This window comes from Mustela putorius, unplaced genomic scaffold (genome assembly GCF_011764305.1).
Source record: "Mustela putorius furo isolate JIRA1106 unplaced genomic scaffold, ASM1176430v1.1 tig00003913_pilon_pilon_pilon, whole genome shotgun sequence".
Lineage (NCBI taxonomy): Eukaryota > Metazoa > Chordata > Mammalia > Carnivora > Mustelidae > Mustela > Mustela putorius.
The window spans coordinates 9,091,321-9,109,264 of record NW_025422060.1 but is presented as its reverse complement, the minus strand read 5'-3'; the positions used below and the strand labels follow the sequence as shown (position 1 = coordinate 9,109,264).

At 45.7% G+C, this 17,944-nt stretch overlaps 1 protein-coding gene across 7 annotated transcripts in view; it reads left to right on the top strand.

Annotated features, from left to right (window-relative positions):
• FRMD4A (FERM domain containing 4A) overlaps positions 1 to 17,944 on the top strand; it is a 450,500-nt gene that overhangs the window by 245,645 nt on the left and 186,911 nt on the right. For all 7 annotated transcript variants that reach the window (XM_004774871.3, XM_045069220.1, XM_004774870.3 and 4 more), the window contains exon 2: positions 17,203 to 17,268. In XM_004774871.3, coding sequence (XP_004774928.1) covers positions 17,203 to 17,268 — 66 coding nt within the window. The remainder of the gene's footprint in view (positions 1 to 17,202; positions 17,269 to 17,944) is intronic.

Below are 17,944 nucleotides of genomic sequence, written 5' to 3'. Positions count from 1 at the left end.
CTCTCTTTCATAAGGGCATGAATCCCATCACAAGAGCTCCCACCATGACCTCATCACCTCCCGGAGGCCCCCCCTCAAGAAACCATCACTTGCAGGTTAAGACTTAACACATGACTCTCTTTAGGGGGAGGGGTGTTGCTGAGGGCAGCAGCACCAGTGTGTAGTCTCTCATACATAGCCACACACCCCCTTGCCTTTCCCCAAGCACACTTGGCCTTTTCTAGACGTCAGCCTCTTGCAAACACTCAGCCTGGGGACTGGGCAGCCCCCCCGATCCCTCCTGTGCTGGGGACATCCCTGCTCATTGTTGAATTCAGACTTCTGATGATGATACCTTCTCAGGTTCCTCCAAGCAGAGTAGCTCTCCTTCCCCTTACTCTCCCAAAGTGACCTCATGGTGCCTGGCTCTGGGTTTGATCTCCTGAATTGGAATGGCCTATTTATGTAGGATTTCCACCTTTCTAAGAAAGGACCATGTCTTACTAATCTTTGATTCTGCAGCACCTGATCTTATGTCTGGCATTTATTTGGTGGGTTCTCAATAATATAACTGAGTATTTATTTGTCACATCTTGTGGTTTCCCATTTCCTTGCTTGTTTGCAGATAGCTAGAATGAGTTTTTCCCTGCATAAGCCTGGTGTCCTTATCCATCTGTCCGCTCTTCTCTCTCTGCTTTTCAGCCAGGATTTCTGTCTCTGGATGTGTCTGTGTCAAAGGGCCAGAGAGTAAGGATGGTACAGCACAGCTGTCATCTTTTATGTGAGGCTGGTCTTGCAAACTGCGGCAGGGGGGCAGGAAGTACCTTCATTCAGCCAATCCATCGTTGGGTCAGTCATTCAACACACACTTAATGGTAGGCCTCTTATGTCCCAGGAATTTATCTGTGAACACAACTGATAAAAAGTCTTGCCTTCGGGGAGCTTGCAGGCCAACAGGAAGAGGCAGACAGCAAACACAGTAAATTTCATGGTGCATTAGACAGTGGCAAATGCTCTAAGAAAAAATAAAGCAGCGATCAGAACGTCTGGCAAGGTTTCCATCTTGAATACAGGATCAGAAGGGACACTATGCGAAGGTTTTATTTGAGCAGAGCTTTGAAGGGTGTGAAGACCCGAGCCCTGGGAGTGTGTGGGGGAGACATTCCAGGCAGATGAAGGGGCTCCTCAAGGGCCCTGGGAGGGAAGAGTGACGGGGAGGGAGGAGTAAGGAGCCGAGTGTGGAAGAGCAGAATGAGGGGCCGTGTCGAGGTGGGAGTCCTGTGGGCCCTGAAGCAACCACTGGGAGAGGAGGGATCAGTTGGAGAGTACGGATCTGGGAAGCACCGTGGCCCCTTGGGCTGCACAGAGATGGTTTGGGTGCTCTGTGGGGACAAGACTGTGAGGCCAGGAAGTGCCCTGGGCAGGGTGGAGGGTGGGGGGGGGTGGCTGTTGCAAGAATCGGGCCAGTGATAAAGTGATGATAAAGTGTTCAGATCTGGATGTTTTAGAGAGAACCACTGAGGTTTTCTGGTGTGCTGGGTGTAGGATGTGAGATGGAGAGAGAAGTCCCCCAGCTGGGAGCCACAGAATAGAACATGGTGATGGAGTGGCCCTTACCCGAGAGGGGGAAGCTGTGGGTAGAGGTGGTTTAGGGGAGAAGACAGGTCAGCAACTCTGTCTGGCACACGCTGAGCCTGAGATCCTGACACCGAGCCAAATGCAGATGTTGAGCGGGCGGGTTTAGACAGAATCACACACAAGCCGGGGAAAGGAGGAATTCAGGGTGGAGATGCAAAGTGGGGCTTAGCCACCAAGAGGGGAAGCAGAACGATGTGAGGCCTCAGCCCTGCACCTGACAACATCTGGGGGGACACCGTAAGCACCCAACTTCAAAGAGAAAAGGATATAAGATATAATGAAGTGGAGCACCTGGGTGGCTCAGTGGGTTAAGCATCTGCCTTCTGCCCAGGTCATGATCTCAGGGTCCTGGGATCGAGCCCTACATGGGGTTCCCTGCTCAGCGCGGGAGTCTGCTTCTCCCTCTGCCCCATCCCCACTTGTGTGCCCACACATGCATGTTCTCTCTCTCAGATGAATAAAATCTTAAAACAAATAAATGAAGTACTTCCTTGAAATGTGAAAAACTCTGTTGAGATGTCCCACTGCAGATGGAGCTCTCCATATCCTCCTGAGGGTCTGTCTCTTTTTGGATACATGAAAAGAATATCTCAACCTTCATACTTGAATCAGATTTGTTGATGGGTCATCGGCCTACAATAAACTGCATATATTTTAAGGATCTTATTTGATTGGTTTTGACCCGTGTCTGTACTGTGAAGCCATCACCACCATCAGGAACTGTCACTCCATCCTTTTAATCAGTGATACTTCCGGAGACTCTGGTGTGTTTAAAGCTGCCAGGTGGTAGGAAGGATCTAGACTGTAGCCACTACCCATGCCCTCTCTATTTCTGATGCAGCATCCTGGCTTCCCCTACACAGTTCTCTCTCCTAAGGGCTCTGCTGGAAGTACGCTGAAGTTTGGTGTCCTCGGAGTTTGGAATGCCACGTGTAAACCATTTCACACCGGCGCTCCTGGTGAAATCAGGAAAGAGGAAAGATTAGGAACCCTGCCATCCTATCATCAGTGCTGATACAGGCAAAAACCCGTCCCTCGTTCCTCCTTCCACGGAGGCAGCCCAAACAGCAGGCTCAGCTTCATCTTTATTTCTGTGTGTCGGCAACACAATAATTACCTCCTGCCGAAAGCTCTGAGAAATTGTTCTGTGTCCGATTAGAATTTTTGATTTGATTCGCAGATACAACAGAACGTCTTTACTTCTGTAACTGCTCACTGATGATATGCACCCCGGATATTTTTAGATCTGCCCTTTGCCAAACGGTCATTGTGTTTGAAGGCACTGCTTTATTTCCTGTGACAGCTTTTCCACTGAGAGGCTTGTGAACTGTGCGTGGAGCGGGGAGGACCCTCTTTGGTTTTGGTGTCCTCTCCCTTCCTCTGCCCAGCACGCTCCTCCATTTCTCTTCCTTACCCAGCCTCATGCCCACCCCCAATTTTAAGTGGTATTCGGGAAGAAATGGAACAGCTCTAGAAACCCGTCCTGTGCGTGGTGCTGTGGCAGCAGCATCAGGATTCCCATAAACAGGTCCCTAGGACAGTCTGGGGTGGTTCATGGGGCAGCCACCCAGTACAGAAACCTCCGATGAGATGAACAGAGGAAGGGAACCACCATGTGCAGCTCGTGCAAGCATGGTGAGTCCCTGCCAGGACTCTCCAGCAGAATCCTTTCCAGAGAACTCTCGTTCTGTAAATCTCCGGACAGCAGCCGCCAGCCTGGATGGGCTGCCCCCCATACAGATGTCAGAGGTAGCGGGAGAAACTGCCCTTAATGCAAGCACTTCCGTTTCCTAAGCTCTCCCTACACCCCTTCATAGGGCATTTGGCCAGGGAGGACGAGGCCTTGGGGCTGTCTCCTGGGCTGGGAGCGCCCCGTGGGACTGTGGCTTTCCAGGCAGAGTCATCCATGGTCTTCAGATGCGCTTTGCTGGGAATTTGGTCTGATTTAAGCATGAATCTCAAAAGGGTCAGCTCTCGGGCTGGAATGCTTCCTTCCAAACCTGGAGGACTTGGCATCTGAGCTCGGGGCCCCTGGACTCAAGCCTGAGAGGCACAAGTGGCGGCTTCGTTTCCCATGTAGGTTCTGTGAAAGTAGGTGAGCCATGTATTATATTAGGCGACCTTCTCTGCCTGTGCTTCAAGAGTCTCCTAAGAACAGAATCACACTAGCTTGCAGATGGTCTTGGATACTCTTTTCTGCCCCCTACCACATCCCCAAGGATAGTCTGTATGGCAGGATACACCAGCTACCAGTGATGGAAGATTGACAGCAATGCTGCTCATTTGTCACGTGGTCCTCTAGCTACAAAGAATGCATGGTGTTCCATACCCTGTGTGGGGATATGTTCCTACAGAATAGGTAAATTAAAAACATATCTCACTGAATGCAAATTAAGTTGTATAGTACCTAGATTTTGGAGTTATCCTTGAAATGGTATATAAGAATATATGTTACTTGAATATATATCTATGAATTCATGTAAAAATACATATTGTGAGTGCCTGTTATTGCAGTCAAGTCATTGTTTCTTTTTTAAATTTTTTATTTTTTTAAGTTATTCTATTTCATTCATGCATATATAATATCATTTTAACGTTAACCAAATACTTCCAGTGAAAATGGGAAAACCTATTTCTTCATAAGACCCATAGTTGTAACAGTGTGATCTCATCCCACTAATCACAATATAAGCAAAAATTGAAAAACTTTTCATTTGAAATGACCGACTGAATTAGACATTGGAGCTAAAGAGGCATATTCATGTTACCAAGAAAATGTCATTGAGGTTCTTGGATTTCAAATACATGAATACCAAACCAGTAACAGATGCATAAAACCAACCATTCCACAGCATTATATTTTAAGTAGAGGACATTTGCTTGCATATTTATATGAAGGAATTTAGTAGGAAAAAAGGTAGAATAATGTGTTGGTGCCTACCTGTCTACAGTGCAATTTTTAAAAGAAACTCTTCTGAAGCAGGAAATGGATGTTGGGAACATTTGGTTATCAAATGTAATATTGTAACAGGAGCATTATAAGTAAACACATATGTTATTAAAATGAAAATTTTGGGGGGGAATTCTTGTCTGTGGCCGTGCACATATATCCATAACATACCTTAGAGTGTGTCTGTCCACTGGAGTTTTTTACACTGTCCCTGGCCAAAGGTCTTCTGGCTCCTTCCTGATCACATGCAGTGACGAGGGGGCAACCCATTACGTTTTGAACGATGATGCTTGTTGGAAAGTTCTCCCCGCTGTTGAATTCACATGTGTCTTCTGGAACTTCTGCTCTTTGATTCCATTTCTGCCCACCAAAGCAAAGTTCTCCCTCTTCGCTAAATTATTAAATGTAATCATCAGATTAGCATAAAATCATTAAGTTGACCAGTCCCCGTATCCAGGCATCCTCCGTTGGATTTATACCTGTTACTCCTTGGAATCAGTCATCACTCCCCTTCTTCTTCACTCACATATCTTGACATGGACAGTAGATTATATAGACTTATCCTACCTCTAGAGCCTTTGCTGTTTCGGCTGATATGCGGTTTTCCTCTCAGTCCTGAGAAGACCTGGTTTCCAGATCTTTACCCAATCTGCTTACTTCTTTGCCTTGCTCCACTTTCTTTCATTTCCTGTGTAAAATATGGTGCCCAGAACGAACACAGATTTCCTGAAATGGTTTAACTGTGGTGGAGTGTGGGAGGCTGCTTAATTCCATTATTCAGGAAGTTATGCTTCTAGCATGTGAACTAAGAATAGGGCCCCAAACTATAAATAATCTGATCCCAGCTGTTAAATTTTGAAGCTACCATCTGAACCTCCCTGTGAACTATACATTTGGTCAGCACACGTTCTTCATTTGTTGTAAGTCACAGGGGGTCACGCAGATACTAAGAAAGACAGCTTATATTTAGTATTTCCGTACAATTTTCCAAGTGCGTGTGGATCTTCTTAGATACTGAGCTTCAGTACTTGCACTTAAAACCCTCCTTCCAAACTCCCCTTATGTCTGTATCATTTAGGATGAAATTGATTTGAAAATGATACTCTGTGATGCCTGGGTGGCTCAGTTGGTTAAGCATCTAGCTTTCTGGCTCAGGTCATGCTCCCAGGGCCCTGGGATGGAGCGGCATCAGGTTCTGTGCCCAGCAGGAAATTTGCTTCTCCCTCTCCTTCTGCCCCTCCCTCCGCTCATGCTCTCTCTGTCTCCTTTCAAATAAATAAAATTTTAAGAAGAAGAAGAGGAGGAAGATGATGTTCCATGGCTCCTTACTATTTCAACAGTGGATGTACCACCCTCAAGCTATTGAATATATGGCCTTCTTATCATAATTAGGGTTCTCTAGCTGGTTTTCTCACTGCTCCTGGTCCACCCACCACTCTCTGCTCACCTCTTCTGCATAATCCATGGTTCCAGAACATGCCCAGCTCCCACCCATCCCAGACCTTTTTACATCAGGCTGCCTCTGCCAGGTGTCCTGTTGTTCATAGACCACTTCCAGTCCCCCAGGTGTGAGTTATGGTCTCTCCTACCCTCTGCCCAGAACATGTCACACCCTCCCTGTTGTCACACAGATTACCCTGTAATGGCCTGTTAACTTTGGTATCTCCTCTGTGGGGTACAGAGGCTCATTAAATATAGGAACAAAATCATGTTCATCATTATATATCTAATAAGATGCCCTGCACATAATAATACTATAATGTAAACCCTTGCCGAATGAACCCACACTCTGGCGGACATTATTGTATATCACCCTCTAACCTCTCCCCCCCCTTATTTCATTAGGATGGGTTGGTCACAAGATTACTTACTCTCTGGAGTACTGGAGACAGAGATACATCTCTTCTTTAGAAGAGAAATTACCCAGCCAGAGGAACTTTTTAGCCATTTGCAGTGTAATTTAATTCCTGTAGGGTATTAGTCACCTGAGAATTAATTTGTAATTATATACTAATGAAATAACTTTATCTTTAATAACATTAACTCCTCATCGTAGTTGTTATCACCCTCCCCCCAAAATTTGCAGTTGCTTTTTTCTTTTTGCTCAGGGTGTTTGTAAAGTAAAATCCCTTCTTTTTTTCTTTTCTTTTTTTTTTTTTTTTTTAAGATTTTATTTATTTGACGGACAGAGATCACAAGTAAGCAGAGAGGCAGGAAGGGAAACAGGCTCCTCCACTGACCAGAGAGCCTGATGCGGGGCTCCATCCCAGGACCCCCTAATAGTTACCTTTTTTTTCAAGATTTTATTTATTTATTAGACAGACAGAGATCACAAGCAGGCAGAGAGGCAGGCACAGAGAGAGAAGGAAGCAGGCTCCCTGCTGAGCAGAGAGCCCGATGCAGGGCTCGATTCCAGAGCCCTGGGATCATGACCTGAGCCGAAGGCAGAGGCTTTAACCCACTGAGCCACCCAGGTGCCCCTTACCTATTTTTTTTTAAGATTTTATTTATTCATTTGACAGAGACAGAGACAGAGAGAGAGAGAGAGAGCGCACGCAAGTGCATGATCACAAGCAAGGGAAGGAGCAGAGGGAGAGGGAGAAGCAAACTCCTTGCTGAGCGGGGAGCCTGATGTGGGACTTGATCCCAGGACCCCAAGATCATGACCTGAGCCCAAGGCAGATGCTTAACTGACTGAGCCACCCAGGGACCCCAGTAATTACCTATTTTTAATATTCACTTTATGAACCCTGGGAGGAATTTATTTGGGGGAAGGAGGTACACTTAGTTTATTTTGTCGTGGCTAGCCCACCATTTCCCTTCTTGCTTCAGAAGATTGACACCAACCCAGAACTGAGTAGTTCAGTGGTTCCTCTTTCAACAAAAATTGATTGGCCCCAGATAATGAAAACATTCCTTTCCTTTCTTGTCTTGCTTGAGCCTGTCTTTAAAGGTTCTTTGATTGTTCTTAAACTTCCCTTATTTCACATGATAGCTTTGGTTTTCCAGCTCCGTCCCTGTCAGTCTGTGACGCACTGAAAACATTTATCATATTGGTACAGAATACGTATAATGTACTGTGCATCGTGAACACATTGCATGTATTCCACCAAAAGCTTGTCTCCTTTGGGAGTTCTCTGTGCAAATAACTCTGTGGGCTTCGAATATCTCACTCTTCACTCTCTCATTCAATTTTATTTTTGTTAGGTTGTGAAATTTTTACCTGTAAAGTCTCCGTCTCATAAAAACAATATTCCTTAAGGTCCACAGATTCAAACTTTTTATTTCTTTTCCTAGACTTTTAAAAAACTGTTTCCCCTGTGTCTGGGGTCCTTGGATGACTACACCATCCTCCTACTATAAAAATTCCAAGTACAGTCATCAAACCAAAGAAAGAGTTAAATATTTACCTTTTCCTTTGGAAGAAGCATCTTCCTTCCACCCCACGGCTCTGCCACTAAGATACTAAGTCTAAAACTCCACACGGCCAAGAACATATCATTTTCTTGCATCTGTCCTTACTTCCAGGAGCACAGTGAGGTGTTAGCTGGGTATGTAAGTTCTTGTTGTTTCTTGGCCTGTTATGTTTTATTGGGGTTTATACCTCACTCAGCCACCTTGAAAGCCTGTCTGCATGGACACCTGTGCTGTGAACAGTGTGTGAGTAAGAATCACACCCTGAACCTGCCCACAGAAACAGGTGCAAGAACTTTGATCTCTTCCACTGACCTTGCAGACTATGGTCTGGCAGAGCCGGCTGCCCACGTGTCACGTGCTGACTTTCCTCAGCCTCCCTTCTGCAGCCTACTCTATCTTCCTCATATCAGCTCTCTGTTGGTGATGGCCGGCTCTCCCGGCATGACTCTGGGAGCTGCCGTGGCTGGGGAGAAGGACGGGCTGGCCTGGGCCTCTATCAGGGTGAGATGCCCCCCTCTCTGGATGGCCAGGCCCCCACAGAGCTCTGCTCCAGAAGGGCCTGGCACTTGCTCAGGGCAGGTGACTGCCACCCAGATGAAGCCTGTCCACACCGGTCCCCCCACCCACCCTGCCACATAGCCAGAAGTCTTGTGTGAGTGGGCAGAAAGCCTCAGCCTCACCGGGGGCCATCCTGGAATTGGGGCACCGGGAGAGAGGTATATCGTCTGCTGCCTTTCTGACACTCCTGCTCAAAGGAGTCTTGAATTCCTGGACTGGAAACTTCTAAAGGTAATATTGATTGAGAGCCTGCTGTGCACCAAGCAGAGAGCCCACACTTTCCCTGCATTAACCTAGTTCCTCTTCACAGGGCGGTGCTGTGATTGTCCCTGTGCCGTGGACCAGGGAATAAGGCCTGATTGGGTATTTCACATGCTCTCCTTCTCCCTCTGAGAGGCTGAAATCTCTCCGTGTCTTCAGAGACTTCAGCTGCAGATGCAGAGAGTGTGGGCGGCAGAAGGCCATAGGTGTTGGGGGCGGGGGCAGGGGTGGTCATATGCGGAGATAAAGGAGAGCCTGTCTGCAGAAGGTGCCCTAGCAGAACCCAAGTGGGGCCATCCAGTTACTGCTCTCTAGGCATCTAGCTAGTTGGAAGGAGGTGCAGAAAGCTCCATGCCTTCCAGAACCCTGGATGCTTCATGCACATGGGTCATGGGAGTGAGCTTCCTGCTCTGCTCCCGGGGTTGGTACACAGGCAGCCTGCGGAGCCCGTGTTTGGATCTCCCGGCGCCCGAGTCCTCCTGACTGTGTCCTCAAAATGGTTGGCCTCAGACAGAGGACAATGATGGCCTGTCCCATGGTGGCCCTGGGTGGCACCGACTCCACCTTGTCTTTCTACATCTGCAACAGATCTGTCCCACCTCCACATCAACAGCTTGTCCTCAAATGGTAAGGCCTTGTTGGAAGGTGGGAAGAATACCCTTCCTCCCTTCCTCCTCCGCAGCTTAGCGCTGACCCCGAGTCCCTCTGTCCTGGAATCACAAAACTCATCACTGGGGCTCCCTGGCTGTTCTTACCACTCACCTGTCTGGGTCCATTCCTCATCCTCTAGATGTTAGGCCCGAAACTGTTAGTGTTTCTTGACCCTCTGCCCTGTAGTACCATCTGGAAAGACTAAGACGGATTGTCCTCCAGGACCTGTAGCTTGATCATGTGTGGCAGTAGTCTTCTGGGAGGCAGGGTCCACCCCAGAGCGGTGGCCCTGCACAGCCCCCGAGCCCTGAGTGCACCCAGGACACCACGACTTCTCTCCCTGCATTATCAGAGGAAGCACCGGTTCCTTGTACAGAAGGCAGAAGTGGGATCTCAGCAACCATGGCCCTAAAACACGTTTTCCAAAGATCCTCTGGTAAAACACCAGCCCTGCTTGTGACCTCATCAGATGCAAACTTGGGGAAGGTTGAGCTTTGGGGAATGCAAGGCTTTTTCACCTTTTGTAATCCATCAAATCGCCTTGTGATTTGGTTTCTAATGGAGCCGCTTACTTAATCACCTTCCTCTGGTTTTGATAAGTCACAAGTGTATTCAGCAGCCAGGAGCATCAAGGACATGCCTGTGTGTCCTTCCTTTAAATCCAGGAGACTAGTGGTAGAGACAGAGATGAAACAATCTGCAAAGGACATAGGGCGAAATAGGGACAAGGTCATTCTCTCTGAAGTGGACCTCTGGTGTGTAGCACCATGTGTCTCCTTCCCCAGTTGTGTTATTTTAATATGATGTCACTTCAAGACAAAAATTGTAGGCTTGACTATGGGGATAATTATAATAAAAGTGGGCAAAATACCTGTAACCTTTAAAGGGGAGGCAGAACCTCCTCATGCCTGTTAAAATGTTATAATATTACATTTTAATAGTTTATTCTTACTATTAATATTTATTAATGTTAATTATTAATTAATTAATAATAATAATTATTTAATAGTTTATTCTTACTATTTACATTTAATAGTTTATTCTGTCTGGCATCTCCATGGTACAAGTTAGATGTGAGCAGCAGCAAAAGGATGGGTATTTTCAGTAAATTTTAATTTGCCCGAAGCCCTTTTTGTGTATTTACTGTGAGTTGCATTTCTTGAGAACACTGTGCACATATCACATCACTCCTGGATGTGATAGCTTTATGTCATGAGCCTGTGACTTTCTGGTACCTTCGCTGGGTTGTTGGGCCTTCGTTAGTGTGAGAGGAAACCAGAGTGGAGAGAGGAATGTCAGTCACCTGTTGAGGTGACCCTGAGAGCAGACGCTCTAACAGTGAGTTGCACTGGGAAGTTGTAGTCATGTTTCTGGAATTTCCTTCTGAGCCGCAGAAGGGCCCAGGGTCAAAGGGCGGATTGTGAGGTGCTGCCGAAGCACATCCGCCCATCCAGCTGCCTTGGGCTGCCCGGCGGTTTCATGGACCAGTCCAGGAGGGGAGGCTTGTCTCTGTGTTGTCTGGACCTTGGCTTGGAGGCTTTTGAAATCCGAATTTTCTATTTGATGGTAGAATTTTAAAAGATAGGATTTCAGGCTTGGGAAGGGGGAATATTAATAACTTTTTAAAATAAAGCATGCTTTGGAAATTTTAATCCTTCCCTTTACACAATCCTAGTGAGGCTTTAATATTTTTTACTTTGTTGTCTCAGAAAGTTACTGTCTCCAAAATGGATATGAGTCACAGCACAGTGCCTGACTATGCACGCAGACGCACCAAGTGGGTGTGTTCAAAGCTGGGTTCAAAGCTCTGTTTGCGGTTTGTGAACATAGCCTCCCCTCCCAGTGTCCACCCTGCCCTCATCCTGTTCCCCGGTGCTTGAGGGATAACCGTCTCCGTCTAAACGTGCCTTAGGAAATATTTTGTAAGTTTTTATTTTTGAAAGCCACGTGCATTGCTAAGCTTGGAATCAGTGCCCCTATAGTCATTCGTACAACTGCACTAGATTTCAACGAAAATTTCATCCATAGTGGAACTAGGTGTGTGTACCATAGTGTGTAACTTACTTGGCAAAGGGCAAGTAACAGGAGAGGGAGGTATCCAAGTAGTGGCTCAGAGAGTGATAGAGAAAGAGAAGAAGAGCAGGAGGAAGAGAGACAGGGAGAGAGCAGGAGAGGTGCTCTGTAGAGAAAAGGATGATAATACAAAGCATAATTAAAAATGGGATTTGCTTAGTTTTGAATTTGAAGAGAAAATGTTCCTAATAAAACATGTTTGCACATGCTGAACTTGGTAGTCTGCCCTTCTCCATGTAAAGCATCCGAAAATCCCCATGGTTGGGGGGGGTATTTGTCATTGCTAGTTAGTTATTAATTGTTGTTGTTGTTTTAAAGATTTTATTTATTTATTTGAGAGAGAGAGAGTGAGGAGAAGGTCAGAGGGAGAAGCAGACTCCCCATGGAGCTGGGAGCCCGATGCCGGACTCAATCTCGGGACTCCGGGATCATGACCTGAGCCGAAGACAGTCGTCCAACCAACTGAGCCACCCAGGCGTCCCTATTATTTGTTTTTTACTAATGACTTGGAGGGGGGACTCCCCTGCCACATTCGGACAGTGGTTCCTTCCACCAACAGGAAGACTTCAGGATAGTGGAGAAGGATGCCCTCAGACATAGTTCTGTGCTCCCTGAGCGACTTCTGATCGCAGTTGACTTCCCATTAATTTCACCTGTGGAGAGAGAATGTGTCAGACCTTTCATCTCCAGTATTTTGACCCTGTGTTACAGTTGTAATTCTTAGTTATAAACTAATTAATCTGATTTGATACATTAAAAACATAGGCAATCTAAAACAAGTTTATTGGGAACAAAGCTTCTCAGGATCCATTTCCTATAGGTGACCTCAAACACTGTCATTCATTTTTCTAGATAAAGTTTCTTTTTTACATTTTTTTAACTGGGAAAAACAAAAACAACAACAAAGCTTTTAGTAGTATTGAGATGGGATGGGCGGGAGCTATGCCTACTTCCTTAGCACATCAACTATTTTATTTTTGCCTCCCAATTCCAGTCCAAGTGCACGATAATTTTATTGGCTGCCTCAATAGGACACATAGCAATTCATATTCTGGTATTCTCCCTTAATCTAGTAGCAGAAATATATTTCTCTGTTTATCAATAGTCTTCCTGATTCAGTGTGCCTCTTAACAGCAAAATTGGGTCAATGGGATGGACACCTCACTTCCAGAACAACACTTGGCCATATATTCCTTCAAAATCACAGAACCTTTAGCAGGCCTCTGCTTGGTATGGAATTGTATTGTAGCGAAATGATTTATGCTGGAGTGGTCGCCAGCTGACATCTACCAGAAGCCTTGTTCTCCAAAAGGCTTTCCTCTGGGGGTGGGGGTGGGGGTGCCAACACTGCAATTGTGCCTCAGCAGCTGAAGATGAAAACAAGCAAAGCCGTATTATTTTACAATTGTTAGCATTCAAAAGAAAATTTCAATATGCCTGAAAAGCCAGACAAAGCTACAGATGTCCACTCTTTCCCAGTCCACACCCAGAATGGTAAACCTTTTCTGAACTGATGAGAACAGGATACTCTAGTCTTCTTTCAGTATGGAAGGACAGACTGCCCTTCCCCCCGCCCCTGCTTGGAGGGGAAAAAAAAAAAAACCACAGCAGTGCCGTCCAACAAAAGGCGTACGTTCAAAAACATGATGATTCAAAGTTGAGTCTCTGTTTGGACGCCCTGCTCTGGGCTGCCCCCCCCCTTTTTTTTTTCAGGGACATTTTGCCTTCCCAAAGGGAAGCAGCTTAGAAATTCCCTGTTCAAATAGGGAACATGCTTAGAAATAAATTCCCCGGGACTGAAAATCGAGGCTTTTTGGAAGAGAAGAGTAAACTTGGAAAACTTTGAGTAGATGTTAACATCTTGATGTATAGCTAATTCCTTCAACTGCTGAGCAGATAAGGTGAGATTATTTAATGGAAGGAGGATTTTATTTTTCAGATGAAAATGAGAGCCTCACAGTAAATCTGAGGTTTGGGGTATGAACTCAAAGTCATGTCATGTGTTGTGTGCTTTGAAATATTTTGGGAAAATGATGTCCTACCTCTTTCATTGCAATTAAAACGTCATTTGATCCAGTAATATCTTGGCAGTACCAATTTCCCTTTTTGTTTTTTTGTCAGATTTATTAGAATGTGGTTAAGGAAGTCAAGAACGTGTTTATATCCTTAATCTTGTACAATAAAGGAAGCTCAAAACTTTGTATTCTAAAGACGCTGAGGACCAGCAGCATTTAAAAAAAAAAAATTCTCCTCTTTCCTCACCCTCCAGAAACTTTTCTGAAACCTGTAATAAATGTCTTTAAAGGAATTTCAAAGTAATGCTGGATGGTTATAGCACTTTTCTTCCTTGAACTTCCGCTGTGGTAACCTTGGGTGCCTTCATTAAGAACTAACTGCTGGAAATGTGTACCTTTTAAACTTTGGACCCGTTTCACCAGTTTCCCTCAGCCCCCTGGCCCTCCAGCTCTGGTGACTACCAAACTGGGCTCTGTATCTATGAATTTGTGTGTTTTGTTTATTTGCTTGTTTAGATTCCACCTATGAGAACATTTGTCTTTCTCTGACTTAACGTCACTTACCATAATGCCCTCAGGGTCCATCCTTGTCACGAATGGCGAGATTTCCTCCTTTCTTATAGCTGAGTAATACTCCACTGTAAATAAACACCACATATTTTTTTTTAAGATTTTATTTATTTATTTGACAGAGAGCGAGATCACAAGTAGGCAGAGAGGCAGGCAGAGAGAGAAGGGGAAGCACGCTCCCTGCTGAGCAGAGAGCCCGATGCCGGGCTTGATCCCAGGACCCTGAGATCATGACCTGAGCAGAAGGCAGAGGCTTAACCCACTGAGCCACCCAGGCACCCCACACACCCCATATTCTTTCTCCGTTTATTCACCCGTGGACACTTAAGGTTGCTTTTGTGTCTTTTCTATTGTACAGAATGCTGCCTTGAAAATGGGGGTGCATTTATCTTCTTGAATGAATACTCTCCTCTTCTTTGGGTAAATACCCAGAGTTGGAATTGCTGGATCACGTGGTGGCTCCAGTTTTAATTGTTTGAGGACCCTCCGTACTGATTTCCACGATGGCCGCCCTAATGGACATTCCCACCAGCAGTGTGCGAGGCTTCCCTCTTCTCCACACTTTCCTCAACACTTGTTATTTCTTGTCTTTTTGGTAATAGCCATTCTAACACATGTGAGTTTGATAGCTCATTGTATTTTTGATTTGCATTTCCCTGATGATGCATGATGTCGAGCATCTTCTCATGTGTCTGTTGGCCATCTCTCTGTCTTCTTTGAAGAAATGTCTGTTCAGATCCTCTGCGCATTTTGTAATAGGATTGTGTGAGGTTTTGCTATTGAGTCATCTGAGTTCTTTATATCTTTTGGATATTAACACTTTATCAGATACATAACTGGCAAGTATTATCTTCCATTTAGTAGCTTGCTTTTCATTTTGTTGATGATTCCCCTTGTTGTGCAGGAGTTTTCTGTTTTGTTTTGTTTTGTTATTTTATTCATTATTTGTCAGAGAGAGAGAGCGAGCAGAGGGAAAGGGAGAAGCAGGCTCCCTGCTGAGCAAAGAGCCCAAAGGTGGGGCTCGATCCTACGACCCTGGGATCATGACCTGAGCTGAAGGCAAAGGCTTAACCAACTGAGCCATCCAGGTGCCTGAGCATTTTATTATGATGTTGTCCCACTTGTTTGTTTTTTGAAGCTGACGGATTTTTTAAATGAAGTCAGTCAGCGAAGATGCCTCCTATGTGCGAAGTTGAGCCCTTTCTCCTTTTAAGGCAGTTAACACCTAAAGTTAGGAGTCCAAAGAATGAATAAGGACTTTTCATAGATGCATCTCACATCCATGGCCACCAGCTTCAGCTTATATATGTGCAAAATGACAGACCTTTGGACTGGTTTCCTTGGTTTTTAACTCTATTTTAACCTCTGTTGGAGAGCCTGTGAGCATGTAAAACTTCTCTTGGTGTTTTCTCTCAGAGCTGGGGTCTGCCAAGTTATTCTTAGAGACTTTATTTTGGCCCCATCCAAGCACGTGTGCTGTTTTGGTTAAGATGCTATAACCAGGGAAATCTGACTTGATGGTAGTTGGAGAGGTTGGCTTCTTCTGAGGAGGGAATAAGAGAATTTTCCTACAGGAGTTCATGCCAGCTTTGGACATGCTGATCGTTAGAGGATAATCCCTGTTGAACAGGAAGAGAAGATGGTATCTGTTGCATTGTTCCTGGAGAAAGTGCTCATCAGAAGGGACTGTGATGGCTGGGCATGGAGATAGGGCCAGGATCTGCCCACGTGCTTCCCTCCCCTTGATCTGCACGAAGTGGATGCTAGGTGGGCAAAAAGAAGGTGGTTTCAGAGGGGGCTACAGAGTCATAGAAGAATACGAGGGCTAGACGGAAACTTCTGGGTCTTCTGGTCCAGACAGTGGTGTCAGAACCAGCTCTTAGCTGTTGTGAGAGCCCGTTGGTACGTTGTTGGGAATTCCGTGTGCCAGTGGTAAAAACATAAACATTATTAAAATGAAATTCTCTAAATTTAGAGGTAAGTACCTTATATTAAAAACAAAGGTAATAAAAACTCAAAACCCATTACTCATGCCTGGAAAATTTCCTGATTATTTGACTCTATTCTCATCCATGCCCCTGGGGTTATTTAAGGTTACCGTATGTGTAGGAGATATGTTGTCAGGACACTAGCTTGAAATCAAACCCAGGGAAGCTATCTGGAGTGCAGCAAGACAAGTTTGGGTTGGAGTGGTGGCCAGCTGACATCGATGGGAAGCCTCGTTCTTGAAAAGATTTCCTTTGAGAGTGTTGCCAGGGCTCCAGCAAATGCTACAAATGAAGGCTTCTTCCGTCCAGAAAGCCAGTGATTAAACATTTCAGCTGCACTCTCCTGGGCTCAGCCCACTCACTTTTGTACATGAGACAGGGCTGCAGAGATGAACAGACCCTTGTCCAAAGGCCTGCAGCCAAGACCCGAGGATGCCTGTCTGGATGCCTCCCTTACACTGCCGGCGGTGTGCGTAGTGAAAGGGGCAAGGGTGAGGAGTCAGGTTTAGCTGTGCACATTCAGCTCCCAGGTTCCTCTGTCACCGGGGAAAACACTATGGGGACCAGGTAATAAATGAGTAACACAGAAATCCTGTGGAGAAAGAAGCTTCACAGAAATCAGAAGCAGTTGCCAGAGGAGTGCTAGTCTGCTCCTGGCTGCTCTGTAAGAGGAACGAGGTGGTGGAGCTCGGATGCTGAAGTCTGTCCCCAGTTTGTGGTGATGAGATGATTGAATGGAAGAATGATTAAAGCGTGGAACACTTATCACAGCCTGGTATTAGGTTATGAATGTGTTTGCTAATTTATTTCCTATCTCCTCCATAAGAATGTAAGCTCCATGCAGGCAGGGACCTTGTCTTATGTGTCGTTGTACACCCAGCTCCCAGCATGGTGCCTGGCACAGAAAGGGGCTCCATAAATATTTGTGAAGGAACAAATGAACAAATTGGTCCTGCCAGCTCTTAGCATTGTATAGCTCCATCCTCGGGGGACATCTTGCCCAAGGGATGGTGCCTGGTGGTGCCCAGCCCAGGGGCCATGTTTGTTTGCTGTGTGTCAGGCTGTCAGACTCTCAGTGACCATCGTTTGTCTTTCTTCGTAGATGACGGAGGGCCGTCGATGTCAAGTACATCTTCTTGATGACAGGAAGCTGGAACTGCTAGTACAGGTAACTGATTTTGGCCAACGTTCTAAGTTTCTTCCGAGGCTGATGTGGTTCAGAGTTCAATTCAGCCAATGGGTGGGCAGAGGATAGAAGTGGTTTTTATTTATTTATTTATTTTTAAAGATTTTTATTTATTTGTTAGAGATACAGAGCGCAAGCACAGGCAGACAGAGTGGTAGGCTAGAGGCAGAGGGAGAAGCAGGCTCCCTGCCGAGCAAGGAGCCCGATGTGGGACTCGATCCCAGGACGCTGGGATCATGACCTGAGCCGAAGGCAGCCGCTTAACCAACTGAGCCACCCAGGCGTCCCTAGAAGTGGTTTTTAAATGGGTATCTGGTAGAATCTAGGAGAGAAGGGCGGCACACCATGGTATTTTTGTGCTTGTGAGTGCTATTTTTGTTCATTCTGTTTCTTTGTACACCACGCCTAAGGCATTCAAGGCCAGATGTATATCTAACCTATTGTTGCAAAGCTCTAGAAAAGGAAATTCTGCAGCTGCCATCAGCAATTTCTATTTGCAGGAGTTAACTGGAATATAATGTAAATGACTCCTGCCGCAACTGTAACTGATGCACGTCTTCCCTACTTAGAGAGGACTGGAAAACAATTTGCTGTTTCCAAGTGAATCCTTCATAGGTGTGGGAAAGAAGAGGCAATCTCCTGGCTCTAGCTCCCTTCC